This window comes from Acanthopagrus latus, chromosome 9, assembly GCF_904848185.1.
Source record: "Acanthopagrus latus isolate v.2019 chromosome 9, fAcaLat1.1, whole genome shotgun sequence".
NCBI classification, from domain to species: Eukaryota; Metazoa; Chordata; class Actinopteri; order Spariformes; family Sparidae; genus Acanthopagrus; species Acanthopagrus latus.
In genome coordinates, this window is record NC_051047.1 from 8,385,223 (window position 1) to 8,406,925 (window position 21,703).

Below are 21,703 nucleotides of genomic sequence, written 5' to 3' on the forward strand. Positions count from 1 at the left end.
TTAAGAGCAGGGATGCACTTTTCCAGCTACAGCCGTCATCCAGCTGACCACAACGTGAGCGTTTTTTGGAGTGAGGACGCCACACACCAAGCAATCAGACAGATTTTTTTTCCCACCGGTAAAAAAATACTAGATGCTTGAACACAGGACGTCCTGTACTATAATAGATAATCTTCTCTACAACAGCAAACAAAGCAGCTGCACCACAAGCAGGATGCTGCTGATGTGAGATTGCTTATCAATACACTAGGTAGACTTTCTCATTCAGTCAAAACAGTTGAATGCTATTTGTGCCATTGTTCCACTGTTGATCTACTGTGCACATATGCATGCAACACCAGGTGTGCATCATTCCTGCAGCATGTGGAAAGGATGCACTTTCCACTTGCACACAGGGTTAAATAGCTCAAATGAGCTCCAACTTTACAGCAGCTCACACCTAATGAACCTGGAGTAATAATCTGATCCTGCTTAAAAGGCCAAAATCTGAACAAAAACCATCCGTCGTAAAGAATGAAAAACATGAGGATTCATGTGCATGATTGACAAGTTACATTTTAATGGCAATAAAGGCATCCAGGAAGTTCCAAGTGTGGACCACACGCGTCACCCGAAATCCATGTTTGCTCAGCAAGTCTGCGTACTGGCTCTCTGTCCTCTCGGTCCCGTCAGTCTGGGCAAGCATGTTCAGAGACTGCAGAGCAGAGTAGGGTGTCTGTCCATCCAACATGGTCTCAGCTATGAGCACTGCACACCCTAGGGCCCAACAAAAGATGTGTTTAAAACCTTAGTGTGCAGGAAAGGAAAGGTTACCTGCAGTGCAGAGTAAATCATAAGACCTTCTGTGTAGCATTGTTGGGGCCGTTGTCAGTCATGCTTTGATGCAGAGCATAGCATCCAGGAGGTTGGCTGTATGTCTGACATGTGCCGTTACGAAACCATGGCTCTTCAAAAGCAGACTGTATTCTGTGGCGCTCCTCTGTTTCCCCTCACTCATGCTAAGGGCCTGGAGCAGCCCACGACTCGGGCCCCTTCTCTCTTCGTCCAGGAGGATCTCACTGAGCAGGACCCCACAGCCTGGCACAATGGTGCAATTGCATGATGTTTATGCAGATGTAACACTGTACCAGAAGAATAGTGCTAGTTTTGTCCCCTCCCATTGCTTTGCTCTCGGTAAAGAATAGTTCAGATAGAGCGAGGAAGGAAACAAATGTACCACCAAGACAGTACCTGTGCTTGGTGTTGAAGTTCTTGCAAACTGTTGTTTTCTATGTCACAATAGTGATATCATTTTTATCTTTTCCAGCCGCTGAACACTGATGACAACAGATTACAAAAGCGGTTTTCACACAAACAGCAGCGGATTTCACACTTGATTTGTCCTGAAGTTAATGACTAATTTAAGGTCAGTTGCTAGTTTGCGTGTATCAATAAGAAGCTGCAAAGATGAAGTTTATATTTGTTTAAATAGTTTAAATACCTTAAAAAAAACATGTAATAAAAACAAAAAGGCTTTTACCTGATGTGCATGCATCCGCGATTTTACTCAGCAGAAGATGCACTTTCTCATCAGGCCAGTCATGCAGAATTCTTGCCAGGATGTACAAGTCTGCTTTGGGCAACTCATCTTTAAAAAAGTCTCCTGGTCATACAGAGAGGACAGAGCCATGAGTGGTGGTCTGCATTTTCAAAACTTCTGGTTATTAATCATCAGCAGTCAAGACTGTATTTTGATGCAGATAAACAAACTGACCTGCTACGAATGATACCCTGTTGTCTGTGCGCAGAGGATGAAAATGTTCACTCATCTCAACAACAGCTGGCAAGTCAAACACTGTAACAGACAGCTTGGGATGGGCTTTAATAAACTCATAGGCCATGGCACCAGTGCATCCTGGGAAGACAAATAAAAAGATAATACATATATGAAAAAATGTTTTTTTTTTTAGTCAAGAACACACTTTTACACCTTTTAGTTATCTCCTTACCTCCAAGATCGCAGGCAGTTTTGAATTTGGAGAGGTCAAAGGCTGTTGCTACAGCTTTCCCTGTGACTTTAGCGATACTGTGCATGGCATTCATGAATCTCAGTTTGACTTCTTTACTATTGTAGTAGGTATCCTTTGAAAAGAAACAAATGGCAGAATAGAACAAAGAAAAAGAACTGTAAAATATTTCCAAATGTTTTTCCCCCCACCTTTTATCCATCTGAGGCTGATTATCACCTGAAACACGTCTTGAGATTTCTTGCCAAAGGCCTTCTCGCGCTGGTTGCTTCCATCCTGCACCGCACTCTCCAGGTGGGAGAAAAGAGGCCACACTGTGTCGTTGCAATGCCGGATGTAGCCTTGCAGTGAGAGAGGAGCATCTGATAGAAGGAAACGCGTGGCCAGATGTGTGTTCTCGTACACCGGGCTGTGGCCTGCTGGGAGTAGACAAATCATGGGACATGGGTTAGGTTCATTTTAAATAGAGATATAAATTCTACCTCTTAATGGTTTGAAAAGGTGTAATGGAAATAGAGGAATCCTGGCTAACTTCTTCCTTTGCTCTTCAACAGTCCCAGAGAGACACAGGCTTCCAGCAGGCATTCAGTCCCCTTCACAGAGGCTTTGATCTCCTGGGCCACCTGTGCTGCATCCAGCCCCGGGCGAGTTTGTAGCAGGTCAAACACACCCATCTTGGATGAGGTAAAGAGTGCCTGAAACATGTAGGGGAACGAAAAATGGTCACAGGTGTGTTGTTCCATACCAGAACACTTTCCAGTGCATTATTGAACAGAATAAATTGTTTTATAAGTTTTTAAGGAGTAGTTTGTTTTTTTAAGTTAGCTGAATATGAACCAGCAGCTCACTTATCACCAAGTTATCCTGTTTGTTTAACTTGTATCCTGGAGTCTTTTGGTCACCTTGAAGTTGCCGTTCAACCATCTGAGTTTCCAAATTACGAAACCAGAATATAGATATTCCTGCTCATAAACCCCCTGTAAAACCACGACTAGTTGTTCTGACACAAAACCATGTTAATGTACTTACCTTGCATGTGAGTGGTATCAACTTTCTAGACTTGCACTCAGCAAGGAAGTGACTAAAAGTTAGGGTAAGCCATTCTGGTTGAATTGTTGAGTCTTCATATACAGACTTTTTGGTTTGGTGGCTCAGTCTCAGTCCCACAACCCAAAACTTTGGTATTTGAGACTCAATAATCAATTAACCACTCACCCAGACTTTAATGTAAATAACCCAAAGTTCAGAAAATCATTACAAGTTATATTTCAATATGATATCCCAAAGAGCTTTAGTAACACAATGCTTTTTTTTTTTTTTTTTACCTCTACTTACCTTTGAGGCTTTGAATCCATCCATCAGCTCAATGATTCGCTGTAAGTCCTCGTTATTCGGCTCGCTGTCCTCTTGCTCGGTCAGGTTGAGCTCAATCACCTGCCCCCCGCTGGTCGTCAATGGCAATGTTGTATTCTCAGAGTCTTGGACCTCTCTCGTGTCTGTATGTTTCGACAAGCTGTTGACCAACATCCGGGAACTCTGACTCTCTTCACTTTTGTCACCATTCCTTTTCACCTACAAGGGGAAACTGTTATTTATGAATGCTCACAAAAGGGGGATTTTGCTAGCAGGGTGAGAAAAAAAAGCTAACCTTATGGGCAGGACTGGCTGTGGGGCTTTTCTGGGTACGGTGTGTTCGACTGGCAGACGGGCCGTTTGGTCCGGGGCCGGAGGAGAGGTTGTGTTTGACCGAAGAGGCGGGACTGTGGCTAGACTGGGTCGACAAGTTAGGTGGGGGCTGGGTGAGTATTGTGGGAGTGTGACTGCTGTTTTGGCCCGGGCAGACAGACAAACTTTCTTCGTCTGAGGAGGAAGTGCAGTGGTTGTAAATACGGTCCAGCTGTTTGCAGAAGTGGTTAAGGGGGAAACCGACAACGTTGAGGAAGTCTCCGTGGACGTATTCCACCAGCATGCCTCCGAGAGCCTGAATACCGTATCCACCAGCCTTATCCCTGACACACGAAGATACAAATATTTTATTGAGGGAGGCCATATTATGCTTTTGGGTTTTCCCCTGTACTTAATTTTTCATGTAGCTTTTTGGTGCATGTGAATGCCAAGTTACAAAGCACTGCGTTCACAACAAGGGTAATGCCTTCTCTTTGGTCAAGCCTTTTTTTCAGTTGGTTGTCACTATGTAAAACAGCACCAGCTAGAACCAAATCAAAAGTCCTCATATAATCCCTCCATATAAAGATTTCCAGCCGTTAACTTTTTTTTAGATCTAAAAGTTGCAGAGATGCCCCGATAACAAATTGTGCATTTTATTCTGGACAGCATTATAAACAAGGGTCGGTAGCTTTACAAGCTCAACAACGGACTCAAAAGATATTAACAAATCATTTTTTGTTATACCAAACCTTGTGTGTTAGCTTGTTAAACTTGGTTTTAGCATCTTGCACATCTATTGTGACAACAGAAATCTCTTACCACAACCTGGGGCGATGTCAGACAAATGCTGCAATACTGAGGGAAACTCAAGCCAAACTATGTGAACAGCAAAACTCATCTGAAGCCTACTAAAAATGAGAGGTTGGTTATATGCTGCAGCACTTAAGCTTCATTGTTATACATAAACATGCTGGTGAGTGTGCATGTTTGTTGCTGGCTGCTGCACGTACATATAAAATGGGTGCTGGAGGAATTCATTTGCTTGGGAACTTAAATTAGCTCCCAGCAGCCGGCTGGCTAATATTGTAAAGTCGTGACATTAATGACCACTTGACAGTGAGGCTGCCCGATCATGTGGGGTGGTTAAGGTTTTCTGTTTCGAAGTGTTTACTGTGGTGATTTTCATGGTCGGAGTACAGCTAGACTGACTCTAGTGATTCCCAGGGAACAAAAAATCTGGACTAACAGTACTAACAGTAATTTGGTTTATGGTGCCTGCTGAGGCCTATGGGAGCTGGCCAGTCAGTGCAGACAAGGCTTTTTAGAGAGGGAGCTGCAGCAATGTACACTATGAGAATGAGAATGTGTTTTTTGAACAAATAAAGCACAGAATTCACACCTCGAATATTAAAGTATAACATAGACACTGACCAATACACAGCAGGGTTGTGCGTGTAGCAGTACCTCTGCAAATGAAGAACAAACCCAAAGATACATTCGCTCTGACCTAATTCGAGATAGTATTTCTTGCTTACACATCTCTACCAAATAGGACAAGGCAAACACAGCAGGAAAAAACTAAAAAAAAAATCAGGCATCAAAGTCCAAAAAAGCGAAAGGTTCATGAGGCTCACATTCACTTAATGACCTCCACTGATCAAATGCTTGGTTAGGTTACCTCACCAGGACAAATCAATAGCTTTTACATGTGTGAAAGTTCAAATGTTCATACTCACATGGGTTCACCACTATTGATGTACTCCCATAGCATACTTTCTGAGAGATCAGCAAACTTAACCTTTGTTTCTTCATAGAATTCAAATGACTGGTAGTCCACTTCTTCATCTGGGGAGCAGGGAGGTTAATAAATGAATCACAATCGGTCAGTAAAGCCCCTCTCCTGAACAGTATTTCTGGGAAACTGGCATGAAATCTTTCATTATTAGCTTTTCCATACGGATACTGTTCCTGGACATTTTAGAAAAACTAATGAAGCCCCGAAGGCCTGAACTTATGTCTAACACATTGTTCCTTCCAACACATTTCTAAAGAAAACAATTATTATTTAGTTGCGACTTACTTTCTTTCTCATGGCAGAGGACTAAAGCGACACCAGTGAAGACGCTGTGCTCTTTGCCACTCAATCTGGAAGGGAAAGAACAAGAACTGAGAACCTGTAAACAAGATCGTGTCCATTTCCTGCTTGTACTGTCAACTCAGAGAGGATGTATGACGTGACACTGACTTTGACAGCATCCTGTAGGCATCATTTTTGTCCACTGGCTTCTCCAGAATCATGCCATCAACAGTCTGTGGAAAATAAAAAACGACGGCCAGATTTAACAATAGGCAACATACAACTTTTATTGCAGAGAGTAAGCAAAACTGTACATACAAAACTGTAATCCCTTCTTACTCTTACCACAATTGTGTCAGCTCCGATTACCATGTCTGGAGTCTTCAAGTGTTTCTAAAGCAATTTAATACACAACAAATTGTCAACATAAGATAATACACAACAAGATAATATCTCTTGTTTACTGTCATACAGAAGGGAGCTTAACTTACAAAAGGCATCCTCCTGGCCACCTCCAGGGCTTTCTGTTTGGCTGTCTCAACAGCATACTCATAAGGTGCTTTGAAAAGCCCCTTGTCAAGAGTTTCTTTGAACCAGGACGGTACCACCTCGAACCGTAGTCCCTGAAAGTGTACAGGGGAGACAAGCAACAATAAGGGAATACTCCAAACCACTCTGGCTTTCTGAATGTGATATCAATATTTTAATCATTTCACATGAATCCATAATATGAACAAAATTTTCTATAAAGAATTGTGACAAGAAAATGTACTTGGGTGGAAAATTTCACAGTTGAAATACAAACTTATGTACTATATATAACATAGTACTGTCTCGTGGACGGCAATATTGTTTCTAAATGACCTACAGCACATCATTACAGATTGATGTATCTGAAATAAGCTGATTTGTCAGTTCAGTCATAAATAAAATACATAATCATTACGCGGATTATCTGACTGATGTACTGACTGGGTCATTAAACATTTACAAGACAGTTACACCTAAATTTGTTGGATTTACTTATATTTTGTACATAAAATTCAGCAACTTGGTTTTGATTTTTGTGCAGGTGATGCATACATTCACACGAAAGCTTGAAACCTGTCTAACTGCTGGAGTCATAGATAAGTCCTGTCAGGAGGGTCACAGAAGTGAAATCTTGTTCCAACTCAACTCAAAAAGTAAAATTTTAAGAACAAAACGTGCAGCTGTCGTGACATATGTCCAGTTCTAACAGGTTTAACTATAGGAAACATACTGCATTGCGGAGGATCTCCAGTCTCCTTGGAGAAGCACTTGCCAGCACGACCAGTTTACCAGCAAGCTTGGAAATGACAGGGTTCAGCACCATGTCGGCCTTCTCCTCTAACCGCCCCTAAAGAGATGAACAGAGTTAAACATTACAGATGTGTCCCACTTTATGTGAAGGATTGCAGCAATAAGGAGTCAGATGACTGCAGCTGTTCATACACTGTCAGTGAGGACAGGTCCATAAAGAGCTGAGACAGTTAGATATTTAATGAGTCAACTCACCTAAACAGTTAATCATTAAAGTCATTTGTCAAAGAAACCACCACAGGTCAACTGGCTCCAGCTTCTCAAATATCAATCAAATATTTGCTATTTTTCTCTGATTCAAATAATTATAAATCACACATTTCAGGTTCTGGAAAGCTGGTTGGACAAAACAAGCAATTTAGACACACGTCTTTGTGCTGTGGGATATTGTAGTGGGCATGATCATTTTCTACTTTATCAAAGTTTGTGCACTAAAGTATTAATATATGATCTTAGCCACATACCTCACACACAATCACACATACATAACTGAATTATGTATTCAATAAAACAGTGACTGAGCAGCTGTCAGCACGTCCACTCGCTGTGAGTTACTTTATGAATCAAGGATTTTGATTTTGATTCAGTCACAGCTTTCCTCATGCGTTATGCTAGTTTAGCCTAGTTACTGTGCCTACACAAGCAATGTGTGGCTTCTCTGTAGCACTGAGTCAAACCAACGTAGGTGAACGCATAACTAAATAATTGAACATGCGACATAGATGGTTCACCACTCTGCTAAACTGACTGTGTTAACTTTCTGTTATCCATCAGCTAATACAGGCTGTCTTGTTAATTCTAGTTTCTTTGACGTTACTTCAGGAAAAAGCTCCTTCGACTGCAAGTGAACGACACTTACTGTAATGTTTAGCTCGCGAGTTCAGCCCCCCAAAATGGAAACGGTTTAATATACACAGCCATTTAAACAGCACATGTCCGAGCAATGCTCCATACAAGATATGTAACGTCAGGATACGACTTACCTGCCGAAGTAGGAAAACTGGCAGTGATAGCTGCTTGCTAGGACAACCAACGTGACAGCGCTTACGTGATGACGTTTCCTTACGTTGGGCGGCGCCACATCAGCAGTGGCGGTTCTAGACCAATTTTAAAAGGGGGCCAGGTTGGGGCCAACTTTTTTTGTTGGGGGTGGGGGGCAAATACAACCCAGGAAAAAAAAAGACGAATCCCTCATTCAGACATGCAATAAATGGGAAAACAGTGTTTACTATTTAAACAATTTTGATTGGGTAGTAAACTGCTGAGACACTTTTTTTTCCACCATGCCCTTCAGTACAAAATCATTTCAAGAAATCTGTCAGTGTATTATTGATGCAGACTCTTTGTCAGAGTTAGGGAGGCACTAGCCCCTGTTGCCGGCACCCCCCCCAGAACCGCCCCTGCACATAAAAGTCATATGCAAGTGTCAACGTGCAACAATCACTACTAGTACTATAACAATAATAAGAATAAATAAATAATAATTTAAGAGAAGATGATGATGATAATAATCGTACTGATACACAATAATAACAATAGTGATTGTGAAAATATTCATAAAAATTCGAATATATTAATAATAATAATAATAATAATAATAAAACGTTTATTCTGTGGACATAAAAAACAGAGAAAACAAAATTAACAATAGCAGGAGATTGAAAGTTTCATAAGTTAAAAAGGTCAAAATGTCAACAATAACCATTCATAGTCAAAAGCAGGACAACAATTTACAGAAACATGAACAGAGAATATGTTATAAATGTTACAAAGTCAGCTATGTTCAGGCATAGAGGGCATCCATAAAATACATGTTTAACTCACATTTTATTGACACTCATGCATGCTACATCAAGAAATACGAAATTAATGTTTGTTTTTCAATCCATGAAATAACACATTGGGTAATGCAGGAATAATGACTAAGTTGGCAAAGACATTCAGCTGCTATCCATGTTCATCAGCTCGTGCACAGGAAAAATAAGAAGTAAAATGACACAGGAAAAGGTGATGTAAGAGCTTGATGCACACAAGGCCAGCCCACGACAGTCACAATTTCTTACACTATCACTCCCTTTCCCACACATCTTTTAGTCTTTCCTCAAGTCGTTTCATTCTCTCTCTGCTGTGATGTGCCTGGCATCAAATACACCTTGCTGTGTTGTCTCTCTTGGCCCTCGAAATGTGCCGAGTACACGCTCTCTTTATGCTCCATCTTCATTGAGTCCCCACTACTCAGGCTATGCAGATTCATTATCTGCCTCAGCTTTTGTCTGAAATCCTTGGAAGCAAAGTAGTAAATGAATGGATCGATGCAGCTATTCAGGCAGCTGAAACAGAGAGACAGTTTGTAGGCCATGTAAATGGACTTCTGATAGAAGAGTCTCAGCACTGAGTGGGTCAACAGGAGGATGTTGTTCGGGGCAAAGCAAAGAGTGAAGACTAGGAGAACAATGACAGCCAGACGTATTGCTCTATCTTTCTGGGCTGTCTTGAAATCTTTGGCCAGTTTGCGGATGACACTGACATAGCAGAATGTCGTGACACAGAAAGGGAAGAGGAAGAGAATGAACACCATGCTGAAGAGAAAGGCTGCCCAGGCTGCCGTGGATGGGAGCATGTCTTTCTTCAGCATGTCAAAGCATGTGGTGATCCCGAGTTCAGGGAATTCAAAGGTCAGGTCTGTGGTCATCAGTGGGTACAGAACGCACAGGACCAGACCCCACATGAGGAGGCAGCTTACGACTGCAATGGACTTCTTCTTCCTGATCTGCCTGAACAGCATGGGCCTGACGATGCCGAGGTAGCGGTCGATTCCGATGGCCATCATGGTCAGGATGGAGCAGTACATGTTGGTGTAGAAGATGAGGGTCAGGGAACTATTGATGGAGACAAAAAACAAAATGTAAAAAGGACCACCGCTGGTTTTATGGTTGGTTGCGTTAGAAACTGCTCATTTTTGCCAAGGGCAGTGAATTATTTGTTGCCACCATGAGGTTTGGAGCCAACCAAACCAATCCACAAAATCATGTAAGACACATAACCCTTTAGTAGCCCATCTTTGCTGTCACTAGTAATCTAAAGTTTTTGTAAAAAGTCATTAGTGAGCTTGAAAGGTGCTAATTGGCTGATGTTGTAACTTTTGGAAAGAGCAAGGCTAGCTGTTTACCCCTGTTTAGCATTTCTGTGGTATGCTAAGTTAAGCTAAATAGCTGCCGGCTGTTTGTAATGAAGAAACCGATATGATAAGAGTGACATTTAACTTCTCATCTAACTCTCTGCAAGAAAAAGCAACCTGTATTTATCAAAATGTCAAACAAATCTAAGTGATGGACTGTCAAAATAATGTTTTGACTGACAATCACAAGGTAAACAAGGTGAAGAATGTCCTTTCAAATGTATGTGGATTTTTTCCGCATCAGTACTTTAACAATGGAAGTCATACCTGCACATCTTGGGTCCCAGACTCCAGTTATACCCTTGGAGCTGGTAGGCGATCTGAAATGGCAGGGCTATGCCCAGAGCCAAGTCAGTGAAGGTGAGATTAATCATGAAGATGATGGAGGCAGACTTGGGGTAGGTACGGAATATGAGGATCCACATGGAGAGGCCATTTCCTACCAGGTTGATGGCAGTGACGAACATGTAGATGACAGAGATGGCAATGCTGGTGTTTGTATTCTTGAACAGGGATAGGGTGGCGTTGTCTAATTTGGGGCTGCTGGAATTCCCCGTCATGATCAGCTCAGAATGGCCTCTCACCACCTGTGTGCCAGAGTTTGACAAAGACTTGTGAGGATGTGGTAGAGTTCATTTTTCTCAGAAAATACTTATGGGAAAAAAAGCAAAATCGTCAGCAAAGTGATGCACGCCAGAAGGTGTAATCTCTTTTCTTTGGGTGCAAAACTGATTGATCTCAAGGTGTGAAACAGATACAGTAGCAATCATATCAAGACTGTGTTGTTGTTCGCGTGCAAGCAGCACATGTGCTGGGTGGAGTTTTCGCACAGGAAAAGGACATGGTTGGTTGGTGGTTGCAGAGTACCAACTGTCGCTCTGGGGACCTAACGTATAATTGACACATGCAAAAGTGCTTAGGAGTTAGTCTGACAACTTTCAGTGATCATATTTGAACAGGCTTAAAGAGGGAGTTGAGACAGTGCCAAACGTTACATAGTGAACACTACAGCAAGGACAGGAAACACAAACACTTTCTACCATATGTGGTGCACATGGTGGTGGTGGGGGGCTTACCACAAACCAAACGGAGATGTAATCAACAGAGGCACATTGTTGAGCCGTTGTAAATGTTTCACTTTAAGTTATACAATGTACACCATCACTTCTAATCTGATACAGGATGACAATAGGATCTTTTGGTAACACCTGAGAAAAGCACACTGTAATGCAATAATGAAAAAGCCAAGATGTGGCATTTTATGTTTTTATATATATGTATATATGAAATACACACACATATATATGTATATATGTGTGTGTGTGTGTGTGTATATATATATATATATATATATATATATATATATATATATATATATATATATATATATATATATATATATATATATAGTAAGTATAAGATATAAGTATAAATTAGTTCATTATTTTCTATTTACTTAATTTCTCCCTGGAGAGTTATTTATTTAATAATTGTAATGGGATAAAGAATTTCTTTAATGTGGGTATATCGATGCTATTTTTACATTATACTTTCAATGCAGGTGTATCCTCTTTTGAGCAAATGTTATCAACTGACTGAAAACCTTACTAAAAATGGCAAGTGTTGACCGCAGACCTTTTACCAATAACTTAAACAGAAATAAAACAAGAAAAATGATGTATGATGCAACTGACACGTGGTGCCGTTTGGTTTCATTTCAAGTCAATTTCAAAAAGGAATAATTATGAAAATATAAGGTTAACCATTCCCCTGATAAAAGTCAGTTGAACACTCACCTATAAGGAAACAGGCAGACGAGAGGAGACAGGCAGGTGGGCAGTTGCAGATGGAGGTGTAGATATTGTGACGGGGGGTTGAGTTTGTCACTGTACCACAGACAGACTGGGAGAGGAAATGGAGCATGTGACATATTTCATCCTACCAACTGTAGTAAAAGCCACGCTTTAGAGGCGGTCTTGGAGAGTGACTCTTTAAAGACAAACCAAGAGCGCCACATGGAGAACAAATTCATTTACTCATCATGACTGACTTACTCCTCACCATCTGATTCAAGAATTATCTTAACGCATGGGAGGACTGCACACTACAAAGTGCTTATAGGAAACTGAAAAAATCATGTTATTGTCAGTCATGGTTCATAACCGATCAAAGGGTGCAACTTTCACTTTCACGTCCTCCATATCACTGCTGCGATTCAAAAGGGAAAAACACAAGTGTGGGTAAAGAGAAATACCTGTGACGAGTGGAAATGGAGAAGAACTAAAATCCCTATTCTGTATGTGGGCTTAGACAGGATAGGATCAGTGTGTCCTCCAGTCAAAAATTAGTTTTTCTTCTTGTTCCTACGGTTGAATGTTTCATCTTCACTCTGTAGAATGTTTTGCGTTTCACAGAGGAAGGCTCTTTTCACATTCATTGCTGATGGTGTTTTTCCTATGCACTCAATAATTACTATGAGTCCCTTTGGACAAAAGCATCTGCTAAATGTAATGTGTTTTGGCATTTTCTAATGAGGTAGAGGGAGTATACGCCATTGAAAGGATTTCAATGTGGTAATTATACTTTATATCTGCAAAACCCATTATAGACATTAGAGATTTTTTTGTATGCCTTAGCACATGTGCGGAGGGTATCTTTAAATATTTCTTAAGACACCACGAGGAGGGTTTGAGGTATCAGCTGGCACACACTGTCCTATAAACAAATGCACACAGGTTCTTTTAGAAAGTGTTTTTTAAGTGAAGTGAGAGCACCAGATTTAAACTCATTGCTCACAAGATCCACGGGATGTGTTCGTATGCTGCTGGCTTCCTGTTGATTATAACAGTTCTGCTTTATCTGGGTGACAGTGTGACACTTTCTGTGAGATTATTGTGAACCTTGCAGTAGAGAACATTGAGTAAAGGAGTGTGTCGTAATCCACAACAAGTAAGAAAGACCACGATTTCAACATTCCACTTCACTTCAGGTGACCTCAACTGACATCTAGATAGATAAATGGCTAAGTCTTATTTCATCTTTGGAGACCAGTGTCACTAATGACGTTGCATGTCTACGGCCACTAATGCTGTGATACTGACTATTGTTGACTCATATCTGCCAGTTGCACATACGTATCATGGGCAGGGTTGCCTCACCCAAACTGTCGGAGAACTTCCAGAATGACTGAAACCCAGTTTAGTCGGTTGAAGAGCTTTATTTTCTCACAACTGAAAGGAACAAAATGATGAAAGAGGTATAATAGACAAATGTTAGGTCATGTGCAAAAATAATATAAGGCTTGTTAAACACACTATATCACTTCATCAACATTTGTGTCCTCTCAATTACATTTAGTTGACAAGATCAATAGAAAACCACACACACAACATAGAATATGCATTCCGTTCATCTGTGTTGTATCTTTCAACTTTACATTTTATTTTTTGGAAATGCTTTATAGAAATGTAGAGAGTATGTTCTTCTTGGCTCATGGGTGAACATGTACAAAGCTTTGATCACAAAAAAATATTGTCTCTGTTGTATGACACCTAGAATACGATGGACCCCATGTAAGACACATAGAACATAGGGAGAAGTGGGAAAACTTGGTGACATGTTGACTCTTCATCAATAATATCTCTTATCCCCTTCTCATTCGCACACCTTTACACACAGAAATACACACGATTTAATCTATAACATTTTCTACATCCATCATTTGTAAGTTTGACTTACCTTATATTTAGTTTTAATAAAACTTTATAAGATTTCTAAAAACATCCAGGTCCAGTGGATTCTATAAAGGCTGGGTAACAAGATCTGTTTCAGGTGATGAGGTTCCACTTGCAAGTTATTGATGGACGCCAGACGTGAGCTGCCTCTAACAGGGACACATGATGAGCAAAAGGAAGAACGCTGCACTGCTTCATGTGAAAAAGCTTTGAGGAAACTGAAAAGTAGCCAGCAGGATCTGAGCATTTGCACCAAAACAGTACATGTAATATACCAAATTACTGTGAAAAGAGTGAGTTAACTGTTGTGCTCTCCTGAAGGTAACAACTAATGTTTGCCTCTGTTCTCAATATTCTCCACATGGTTTACACCATGCATTCAACGTTCAGCTTTCGGTTTACTCTGATGTTTCTTTAATACTAATCAGTGAGACAGTTAAATGTTTAGTGCGTGCAAAAAATGTTCATGCTTCAGCAAAACAAATGCCTTGACCAACATTCAAAGCTCTGAACCGTAATACACATAATGCAGATGAAAGTTACCGAAAGACTGCTGCTTTTGAAGAGCCTTTCTCCGTCAGTGGAGTTTGTTATTTTCAAAATCTCAATGATAACCAGTCAAACCTCTCACCATCAACGTAGGCTAAAAAGCCCAATAATTTATGTGTACTTTCTATAATCGTCTATACTGCTCACAGTTCATCTTTGCTTTTCTCAAACCCCTTCTCCAGCCCTGTTGTCATGGTGACGACCTCATAACAGTGCTCTGTCCCGGGTTCAGGAGAGTGGCCCACAGGGATGCAGTCGTAGCCTTTGCCCGCGGAGCTCATGCGCTTCCTGTTGCGTGCGCCTGGCTGATAGAGCTGCATGGCTGGACGGTCCTGCAGGGAGACAAGAGAGCAGGAACATGGGAGAGACACACACAATTTGAATGTATATGTAAATTCTTTTCATGAGTCACGCAGGCCTCGAGTGTATCCCAACATGCACTGGGCTTGCAGGTGCAGAAAACACCCTGGTCGCCTGCTGTCTTCACCACACCCAACACCCTGATATGATGTCCAGAAAAGCTCTGAGACACTCCCAGGACATTGATAAAAACTCACATTACATTTCTAGTATGACTGAGGTCTGAACAGAGAGACAACATAGTCAGTTACAATAGAGACTTTTCACCATCATAGTCTTATTTTATTGGTTTGGTACAAAACTAGCTACTACCTATTAAAGCACTCTATATAAGGTTAATATCAGAGCAGCCTGTAACTTATGACACAGTTATCACATTAGGATTGTTTTGGCTGTTTTTTTTTTTTTACTATTCTTTTAATGAGTAAGTAATATATCATGGGTATCACGGCAGAGAGCTCATGGCTGAGCTGACAAAGGGGCTCTCATTCACCAGAGTGGAGCTAATTTTGTTGCTACTGTTCACATCCCCTGTAGCAGAATCAAAAAAATACAGTACAGAAGTATTGCTTTTGTGTGTGTGTGTGTGTGTGTGTGTGTGTGTGTGTGTGTATGTGTGTATATATATATATATATATAAATATATATAAAACCATAAACTTTCATGACGCTATGCAACCCTGTGTTGTATAAAGACAAACAAACAAATGACCTTGTTACCTTGTTGTTGGTCTAGACGATGACAGACTGTTGCAACAGCTCACTCTCAGGCTACAGCCAGCTTGACAAAAATTGATCAGGAATCAAAAAGGGAATCGGACCCAAGCAGAATTGAGAATGGCATTGGTATCACGAAAATCTTATCAATTCCCATCCCTAGTACTAAACACCTCTGATTGATAAATATAGACTAATGTAGAATAATAGAATACTGATGATGTGGTTAACTTTATGAACTAAATCCTTTGTTCATGGCCAATGGTCTGATCTGTAATATTTTCTTTGTAAGATTTAATTTCCATGTATAGAAAAATCATCCAGTCCTGAATGATTACCAATAACGAACAGTCTCGGGGTCCCTGTGTTTAAATGTGAACCACACTCCTGATGTTCTGTGAGCCGTGGCCACTAACATGACAGTATTGTTTTTCACAGGACAAACACAGATACACAAACATGCATTTATCTTTGGGAGAAATGTAAATCCACCTGTTTTGCATGTTTTTTGTGAATAAGCTAAAATACCTTATTCTATTCTATTTTTCTCTGTTCTATTCTATTTACATTCTGTTCTATTTGCAGAAGTGCTATCTCCAAGTTGGCAGATTTCAGGAGAATTAAATTCATTTTCACAACATGAGTATTCTGAAAGAAAAGAAACCTGATTTCTCTGAGCTGATAATCACCTGTAAAAAAACAGACACCAGCCAAAATTTGAAACACACTTACAGGTCTACATCATGAGAGAAAAAGCAATGAATTGTCAACCCGGCCCCCCATCTCATGCTCACCTTCTCGCTCACCTTGTTTCGGAGGCGTTCCTTCCTGTTACCCAGGTCCTCCCTGTCTTCCTTGCCCAGTTTGTCTCCACTGTCAGGACAGTAAGAGTATCCGTGGTGATGCCCCTCTTTCTTGGCCCGATCCTGACAGTAGCCCTTTCCCCATTTGGTCTCATCTTTGCGGCGCATAAACTTGTCAAACTCATAGTGGTTCCGCTGTCGTTTCCTCTCTTCATCCTTCCCTCGGTGCTCCTTGTCTCTCTGTCTGCGGCCATGCTGCTCCCTCTGCTCCTTGTCGCTCTCAGGCTGACCTCTAGTGGTCAGAGTGGAGATTGCAAATCAAATACGTCATAACACAGACATATAGAAGTTGTTATTATAAGACTTTTTGGGACCACTTTACAGTAAGGTGGGGGGATTTTGATACTATAAAATATAGATGAATATTCACAAGTAAAACAGTTTCACCTTTAAATGTAATATGTAGGTTTCAAAACAGATCATAACTGGCAAAAAAATGTTTTCCCTGTGTTCACGAAACATATGATTAATTTAGTGAGTCAGCAAATTCCAACTTATGCTATGTTTGGAATTTAGCTGTTAGTGGTTTTCGTTCATCAAGAGTTTGGCCTTTTATTTTTTTTAGACGTGGTTGGGATATAATTTGTTTATGCTTCACAAATTACACATTATCTTAAATAAAAGTAATATCCAGACTGGTAGATTGGGAGCCCGTACAGATGTCTCATGGCAATATGGAAACATATTCATAATTGAAGGCTTTACTTATCATTAGAAAAGCATTGTGTGTTTTTCACTTTATATTACAATGTCAAGCTGCAGTTATAAATGATGATATCCATAGAGTTCTTTCAGAAGTTAAAGAATCCAATATCAAACAGGAGGGGGTTAGGTTAATTTGAGAACTTTGTAAAAGGTCAAAGCAAGCCACACTGGCAGAAGATCTCATTCCCAGGTTGTCATACTGTGTACTGACCGACCCAGGAATGAGAATCAAAAATGACCTTTCTCATAAATTGTACCTTCAAAGTGACCAGCTTTCCCTCAGTACACCTGACTGTACATTATACCATTTTGTCTCATAGCCATCAAAAAGCCTCCTCTGACAGAAAGCTGCCTATCAATAGTGAATAATTTCACAATCCTTACTTTTCTTTGGAGTCCTTTGACTTCATTTGGCCTCCTGCTTTCTCCCATTTGCCTCTGTCTGTCTCCCCAATGTCACATTTGTCCTTAATTCTGTCTGAATCCATGTCATCATCCCTGTCACTCTTCTTCAGGAGCTACAAAATTGCAGATAAGACACAACAGAATCCATAACTATATGATACACTGTCCAAAGAACAAGATTAGACATGATGATGTGGAACTGTTCATGATGAGCTTCTACCTTAATTTTTATGTCTTTATCAGATAATTTCTTCTGCTTCTCTGCCTCTTTCCGTTTGCGCCTCTCCTCCTCACGTCGCTTCCTTTTCTCCTCTTCCCTCTGCCGTTTCTTTTCAAGCTCTCTTCTTCTCCTCTCCTCTCTTTTCTCCTCTCTTATTCTCTGTAGAATAATATGTGACAAGTTAGAAAGGATTCATCGCATCTTTTAAATGTGTGGGTCTTTTCTTGCCACGGACGCATCTTACCTGCTTCTCAATTTTCTTATTTTTGATGTACTCCAACAGTGGTGTTGTCCGTTTGGCTGAAACCAAACGAAATGGGAGAGAAGTAATCAGAAGTTGAGCGTAGCTGCTAAGTAAATATGGCTGAATCTTGAGACTGATAAAATATTGACTTGTGCATATAGTGCTGTACCTATGAGCTCTCTGGTTTTAGCCTCTATCTCCCCCAGAAGAGTCTCAGGGTTGGCCATAGACTTCTCCTCATCACAGGAGTAATTCTCCAGGAACCGCTTATATTCTGGGTCTGAGGGAGTTTCAGGGCGAGGAGGCAAAAAGGCAGCATATGTCTGATCATCAACAAAATGCCAAATATTGATTTTCTGCTAACCTTATATTCACAAGGATATGTTAACAATCTAAATGTCAAGTCTCATAAACACATTCTAATGACGGCACAAATGTGATATATCAGTACCTTCTTCAATGCTCCCAGCTTTAGCATCTTTCTTTTTAAGCTTCTTCTTGGAGATTTTCTGGAAGGGTGCAAACTCTACAACTGCAGGATACTCCTGGCCTGAGTAAATATTGAAATGAAAGGCAGCTCATCATTTAACAGACCTGCTATCAGATAGCAACAGTGGCAACAAAAGCTCTAAATCCACCTCGCTGTCCATAATATTCAGCCTGTATAGCTGCAAAACAAACACGCCCTTGTTTGCTTTTAATATGGCAGAATAGGTTGCACTGTTTGCCCACGTTCATCCCCCCTCATGCCGAGTTTAAACAAAATCAAGAATTACCCTTGTTGTCGATAAAGACGTAACCATCGAATCGATCCCTAAACAGCAGGATGTCTTCGGGGTTTTTAAAGTTGATGTACGCTCTGGAGAACAAGTGTGGATAGAGACTGTAGTAAGAGAGAGAAAGAGAAAAAGGGAGGTGTCGTAAACAATGCCATGCAAGGGAATACATTTTTTTTTTTTTTTTAATTCCTGTCATAAGAGCAAGTTATTTCCTGAATGGTTATATCATTATTACCTTTGATCCGCTGGAAAGAACTCAAAGTAGTCATAGCATGGCAGTGGACTGAGCTGTTCCTCCAGCTGGTCCTTTGACAGGTTAGGTGGAAGCCTTCTGAGCACCACCTGTAATCAGTCATTGATATATATAACTTAGGGTATATGTTTATATACCACAAGGGGTGATTGCTTGTGGCCTAAGGTACAAGGAGTCAATTTCCAAAAGCCCAACACATTTATTTTTCAACACAGTCCCCTCCTACATTCACACGCTTGGTCCAGTGGTGGTGGAGCAAGAGATGTAGAACTCACCCCCTTCTGCCTTAGGCCACGAACTTATCAATCAACCCTCGTATGTGTTATTTTTTTCCACTTCAGCAGAAAGAACCATGTTGGTAAGACATGTAATTCTGCATTTAAATGTACAATTCAGCTTTTAACTTGTTCTTGAGATGTTTCTCTTTCAAGTCCCGATCTGACAGACAGGCATATTAAAGAGGGTCATGTTAACTCCTTACACTTCCCTTTTCTTAATCTTAAAGATACTTAAAGGAAAACACGAGGGGGCGTGGTTGTTTCTTATCACTTCGGCCTGCAGATGTAGCCGATGTGTGAATATTCTTTCTATCAAAAATATGTTATACACTGAACATAATTCAGATATATAATACATGTGATACACATTGAAAATAATCGTCAGTGGCAGCTTTACACAGACATGGCACCTTCAGAGAACATGTCTTAAACCACGTAGGATGCAGGAATATGGTTCGGACACGGTGTGAGGTCTATTGTTTATGACATTTCTACTGACACTAACTACAAACGTCGAAATGTGAAGCCTAATGTGATATGCGGTCCTAAGTGTAGTTGACAGGTGGAAGAAGATGCGGCCGCCTCGTAAATGAAGTCCTTCCTCCGCCACGTCGCTGTCCGCGGTGCTGAAGTGATCCCTCCTCCTCCTCCTCCTCCTCCTGCTCTCCTCCTCCTCCACCATGTTTTCCACACAGCGTAAACAATGCAACACATCGCCAAACGCTCGGCTACGCACCTTGGTGAAAACCTCCTTCTTCTCCTCTTTCTGCTTGGGGTTACCGGGAGTGTTTTCCTGCTCTCTCGGGAGGTCACGAAACTGTATCTCGACGACGCTTTTCTCCTTGCCCACGGTCATTTGGTCCTTTTCAGACCTCATTTCTCTCCATCTCCCTCTCGCCCGTGTTAAGTCGCGGCGCACTCGCGAGAGTGTGGCGATATCGCGAGTGTTGAGGGGATTTAAAAAGACAGCGTTGCTCTCCTGCGTTTCAGCGTTTCAATCCCGGGGTGGAAACACACTGAAGATCAACATGAGTTTATTGTTTCTGCGAGAACTGTATGTTTCCTCTTTTTTTTGACTGCCAGTATTTATGAATACGTTTTAATAAAAATGATGCAGAGGAGGGAAATTTGACATAGTTCATACAGCTGTAGTTAGTTACCTCACGGTTAAAAAGGATTAAAGGCTTTATGAACAATTTATTAAGGCATAGTTCATTTTTTAAAAATGTAGTTTATAAAGTACTCCATTGTATGTTAACAGTGAAATAGCTAGTAACTAAACCCTACATTTACATTTATTATTGAGGGCTATCATAATTTGTGAACAATAAAAGTATAGTAGCATCAAAGATCAATCTGTTTCACCACCACTGGTAGAACAACTCAGATCATTACAAGTAACATCAAAGTAGTGCGGAAATACTCTTACTGGGGAATGTTGTGCATACTCTGGTTTCACACCACTAACAAAAAAGTAGTAGTCATATTGAACTTAAAGTACCAAAAGTAAAATTACTCATTATGCAGATTCCACCATGACCCCATGCATCTGTTTTTTAAGTATCATTGTTACACAGCCATCATTAGAAAAGCAATCCAACACTCAGAGCACAAGTCCACAAACGCTCTGCTGCCTTCGTGTATCCTTTGCATCAGTGTGTAAGAAACATGAGCTGCACCGATAAAGTAGATGTGTGTGTCCATGTGCCAGTGTACAGCTGCGGGTCGGAGTCAGTTCAGGAGTCCCTCAGTGTCACCGTGTAGGTCCGGAGTCGTGCTGCGGGGCTTCATGCCGGGCAGATCCGGACAGGCCGAGCCGCCTGCAGGCACGCTGCCCGCAGAGCTCCAGCAGTCAGGGTAGGAGGACTGGCTCACAGACCGCCCGTGGACGTCTCGGCAGGGAACTGAGGGAGAAAACCGGGAGGTCCACAACAATAACTTGTCAGATAGAAACGTGAGATGTCACTGAAGCTCGGGAAGGAGGCTGGATTTAATACACTATTCACTGCTTTTCCCTTAACGTCTGCTCACATCTTATGTTCAATCTTTACAAATGTATTTTAAAACGAATTCTTAAACTAACGTCCCGTAGTCGACTAAATCCCGAGATGCACGTAGTCGGACTAATAATCTGACCGTGAACTCACCACTGAGGAAAGTCTGCCTGCCCCGGCTGCTCTCCGCACTCAGCCGAGACTTCTCTGGCGTCGACACGGAGCTCTTCAGGCTGGGGACGAAGGTGGAGCAGGTGTCCAGGTCCCGGCACACCTTGTCCTGGCTGTAAACGACGGCAGACTTAGACGGAGTACAGCCCATCTCTCCAGTT

At 41.2% G+C, this 21,703-nt stretch overlaps 3 protein-coding genes across 11 annotated transcripts; all 3 read right to left on the reverse strand.

Moving 5' to 3' along the window:
* Window positions 1-535: 535 nt before the first annotated feature.
* asmtl (acetylserotonin O-methyltransferase-like) lies at window positions 536-8,160 on the reverse strand. Of its 6 annotated transcripts, none has more exons than XM_037110040.1 (16): window positions 8,076-8,160; window positions 7,013-7,129; window positions 6,243-6,374; window positions 6,097-6,144; window positions 5,920-5,984; window positions 5,755-5,819; window positions 5,411-5,519; window positions 3,655-4,015; window positions 3,342-3,578; window positions 2,539-2,701; window positions 2,226-2,422; window positions 1,989-2,121; window positions 1,754-1,894; window positions 1,520-1,642; window positions 840-1,077; window positions 615-756 (listed from the first exon to the last, which is right to left on the reverse strand). In XM_037110040.1, the coding sequence occupies exons 2-15, from the start codon at window positions 7,103-7,105 to the stop codon at window positions 872-874; spliced, it is 2,073 nt and encodes a 690-aa protein (XP_036965935.1). In that variant the 5' UTR covers window positions 7,106-7,129; window positions 8,076-8,160; the 3' UTR covers window positions 615-756; window positions 840-871. The 6 variants fall into 6 exon arrangements, with proteins under 6 accessions (XP_036965936.1, XP_036965934.1, XP_036965935.1 ...); XM_037110037.1 differs by having other exon boundaries at window positions 2,226-2,425; XM_037110038.1 differs by having other exon boundaries at window positions 2,226-2,425; window positions 7,952-8,077.
* Window positions 8,161-8,678: 518 nt separating this feature from the next.
* Window positions 8,679-12,205, reverse strand: p2ry8 (P2Y receptor family member 8). The gene is made up of 3 exons (XM_037109709.1): window positions 12,067-12,205; window positions 10,538-10,857; window positions 8,679-9,971 (listed from the first exon to the last, which is right to left on the reverse strand). The coding sequence occupies exons 2-3, from the start codon at window positions 10,828-10,830 to the stop codon at window positions 9,194-9,196; spliced, it is 1,071 nt and encodes a 356-aa protein (XP_036965604.1). The 5' UTR covers window positions 10,831-10,857; window positions 12,067-12,205; the 3' UTR covers window positions 8,679-9,193.
* Window positions 12,206-13,471: 1,266 nt separating this feature from the next.
* upf3a (UPF3A regulator of nonsense mediated mRNA decay) lies at window positions 13,472-20,310 on the reverse strand. 4 transcript variants are annotated; one of them, XM_037109708.1, is made up of 11 exons: window positions 20,114-20,310; window positions 19,082-19,188; window positions 18,844-18,950; window positions 18,519-18,617; window positions 18,237-18,347; window positions 18,068-18,123; window positions 17,824-17,982; window positions 17,583-17,716; window positions 16,437-16,725; window positions 15,634-15,694; window positions 14,749-14,885 (listed from the first exon to the last, which is right to left on the reverse strand). In XM_037109708.1, exons 1-10 carry the CDS (start codon window positions 20,252-20,254, stop codon window positions 15,680-15,682), a joined length of 1,218 nt encoding a protein of 405 aa, XP_036965603.1. In that variant the 5' UTR covers window positions 20,255-20,310; the 3' UTR covers window positions 14,749-14,885; window positions 15,634-15,679. The 4 variants fall into 4 exon arrangements, with proteins under 4 accessions (XP_036965601.1, XP_036965600.1, XP_036965603.1 ...); XM_037109707.1 differs by having other exon boundaries at window positions 16,425-16,725; XM_037109706.1 differs by lacking the exon at window positions 15,634-15,694 and having other exon boundaries at window positions 13,472-14,885; window positions 20,114-20,309.
* Between the last annotated feature and the right edge of the window lie 1,393 nt (window positions 20,311-21,703).

Bases quoted from the DNA above. Each gene is read 5' to 3' on its own strand.
- asmtl (XM_037110039.1), bottom strand. From the start codon at position 7,105: ATGGTGCTGAACCCTGTCATTTCCAAGCTTGCTGGTAAACTGGTCGTG. The intron at 6,145-6,242 runs GTAAGTTAAGCT...AAATTGCTTTAG, and splicing joins TGGCCAGGAGGATGCCTTTT to AAACACTTGAAGACTCCAGA. The intron at 2,122-2,225 runs GTGATAATCAGC...TTCTTTTCAAAG, and splicing joins AATCTCAAGACGTGTTTCAG to GATACCTACTACAATAGTAA.
- p2ry8 (XM_037109709.1), bottom strand. From the start codon at position 10,830: ATGACGGGGAATTCCAGCAGCCCCAAATTAGACAACGCCACCCTATCC. The intron at 9,972-10,537 runs GTATGACTTCCA...CTCCATCAATAG, and splicing joins CTGGGACCCAAGATGTGCAG to TTCCCTGACCCTCATCTTCT.
- upf3a (XM_037109705.1), bottom strand. From the start codon at position 20,254: ATGAGGTCTGAAAAGGACCAAATGACCGTGGGCAAGGAGAAAAGCGTC. The intron at 18,124-18,236 runs GTACAGCACTAT...GTTTGGTTTCAG, and splicing joins TAAAACCAGAGAGCTCATAG to CCAAACGGACAACACCACTG. The intron at 17,717-17,823 runs GTAGAAGCTCAT...GCAATTTTGTAG, and splicing joins ATAAAGACATAAAAATTAAG to CTCCTGAAGAAGAGTGACAG.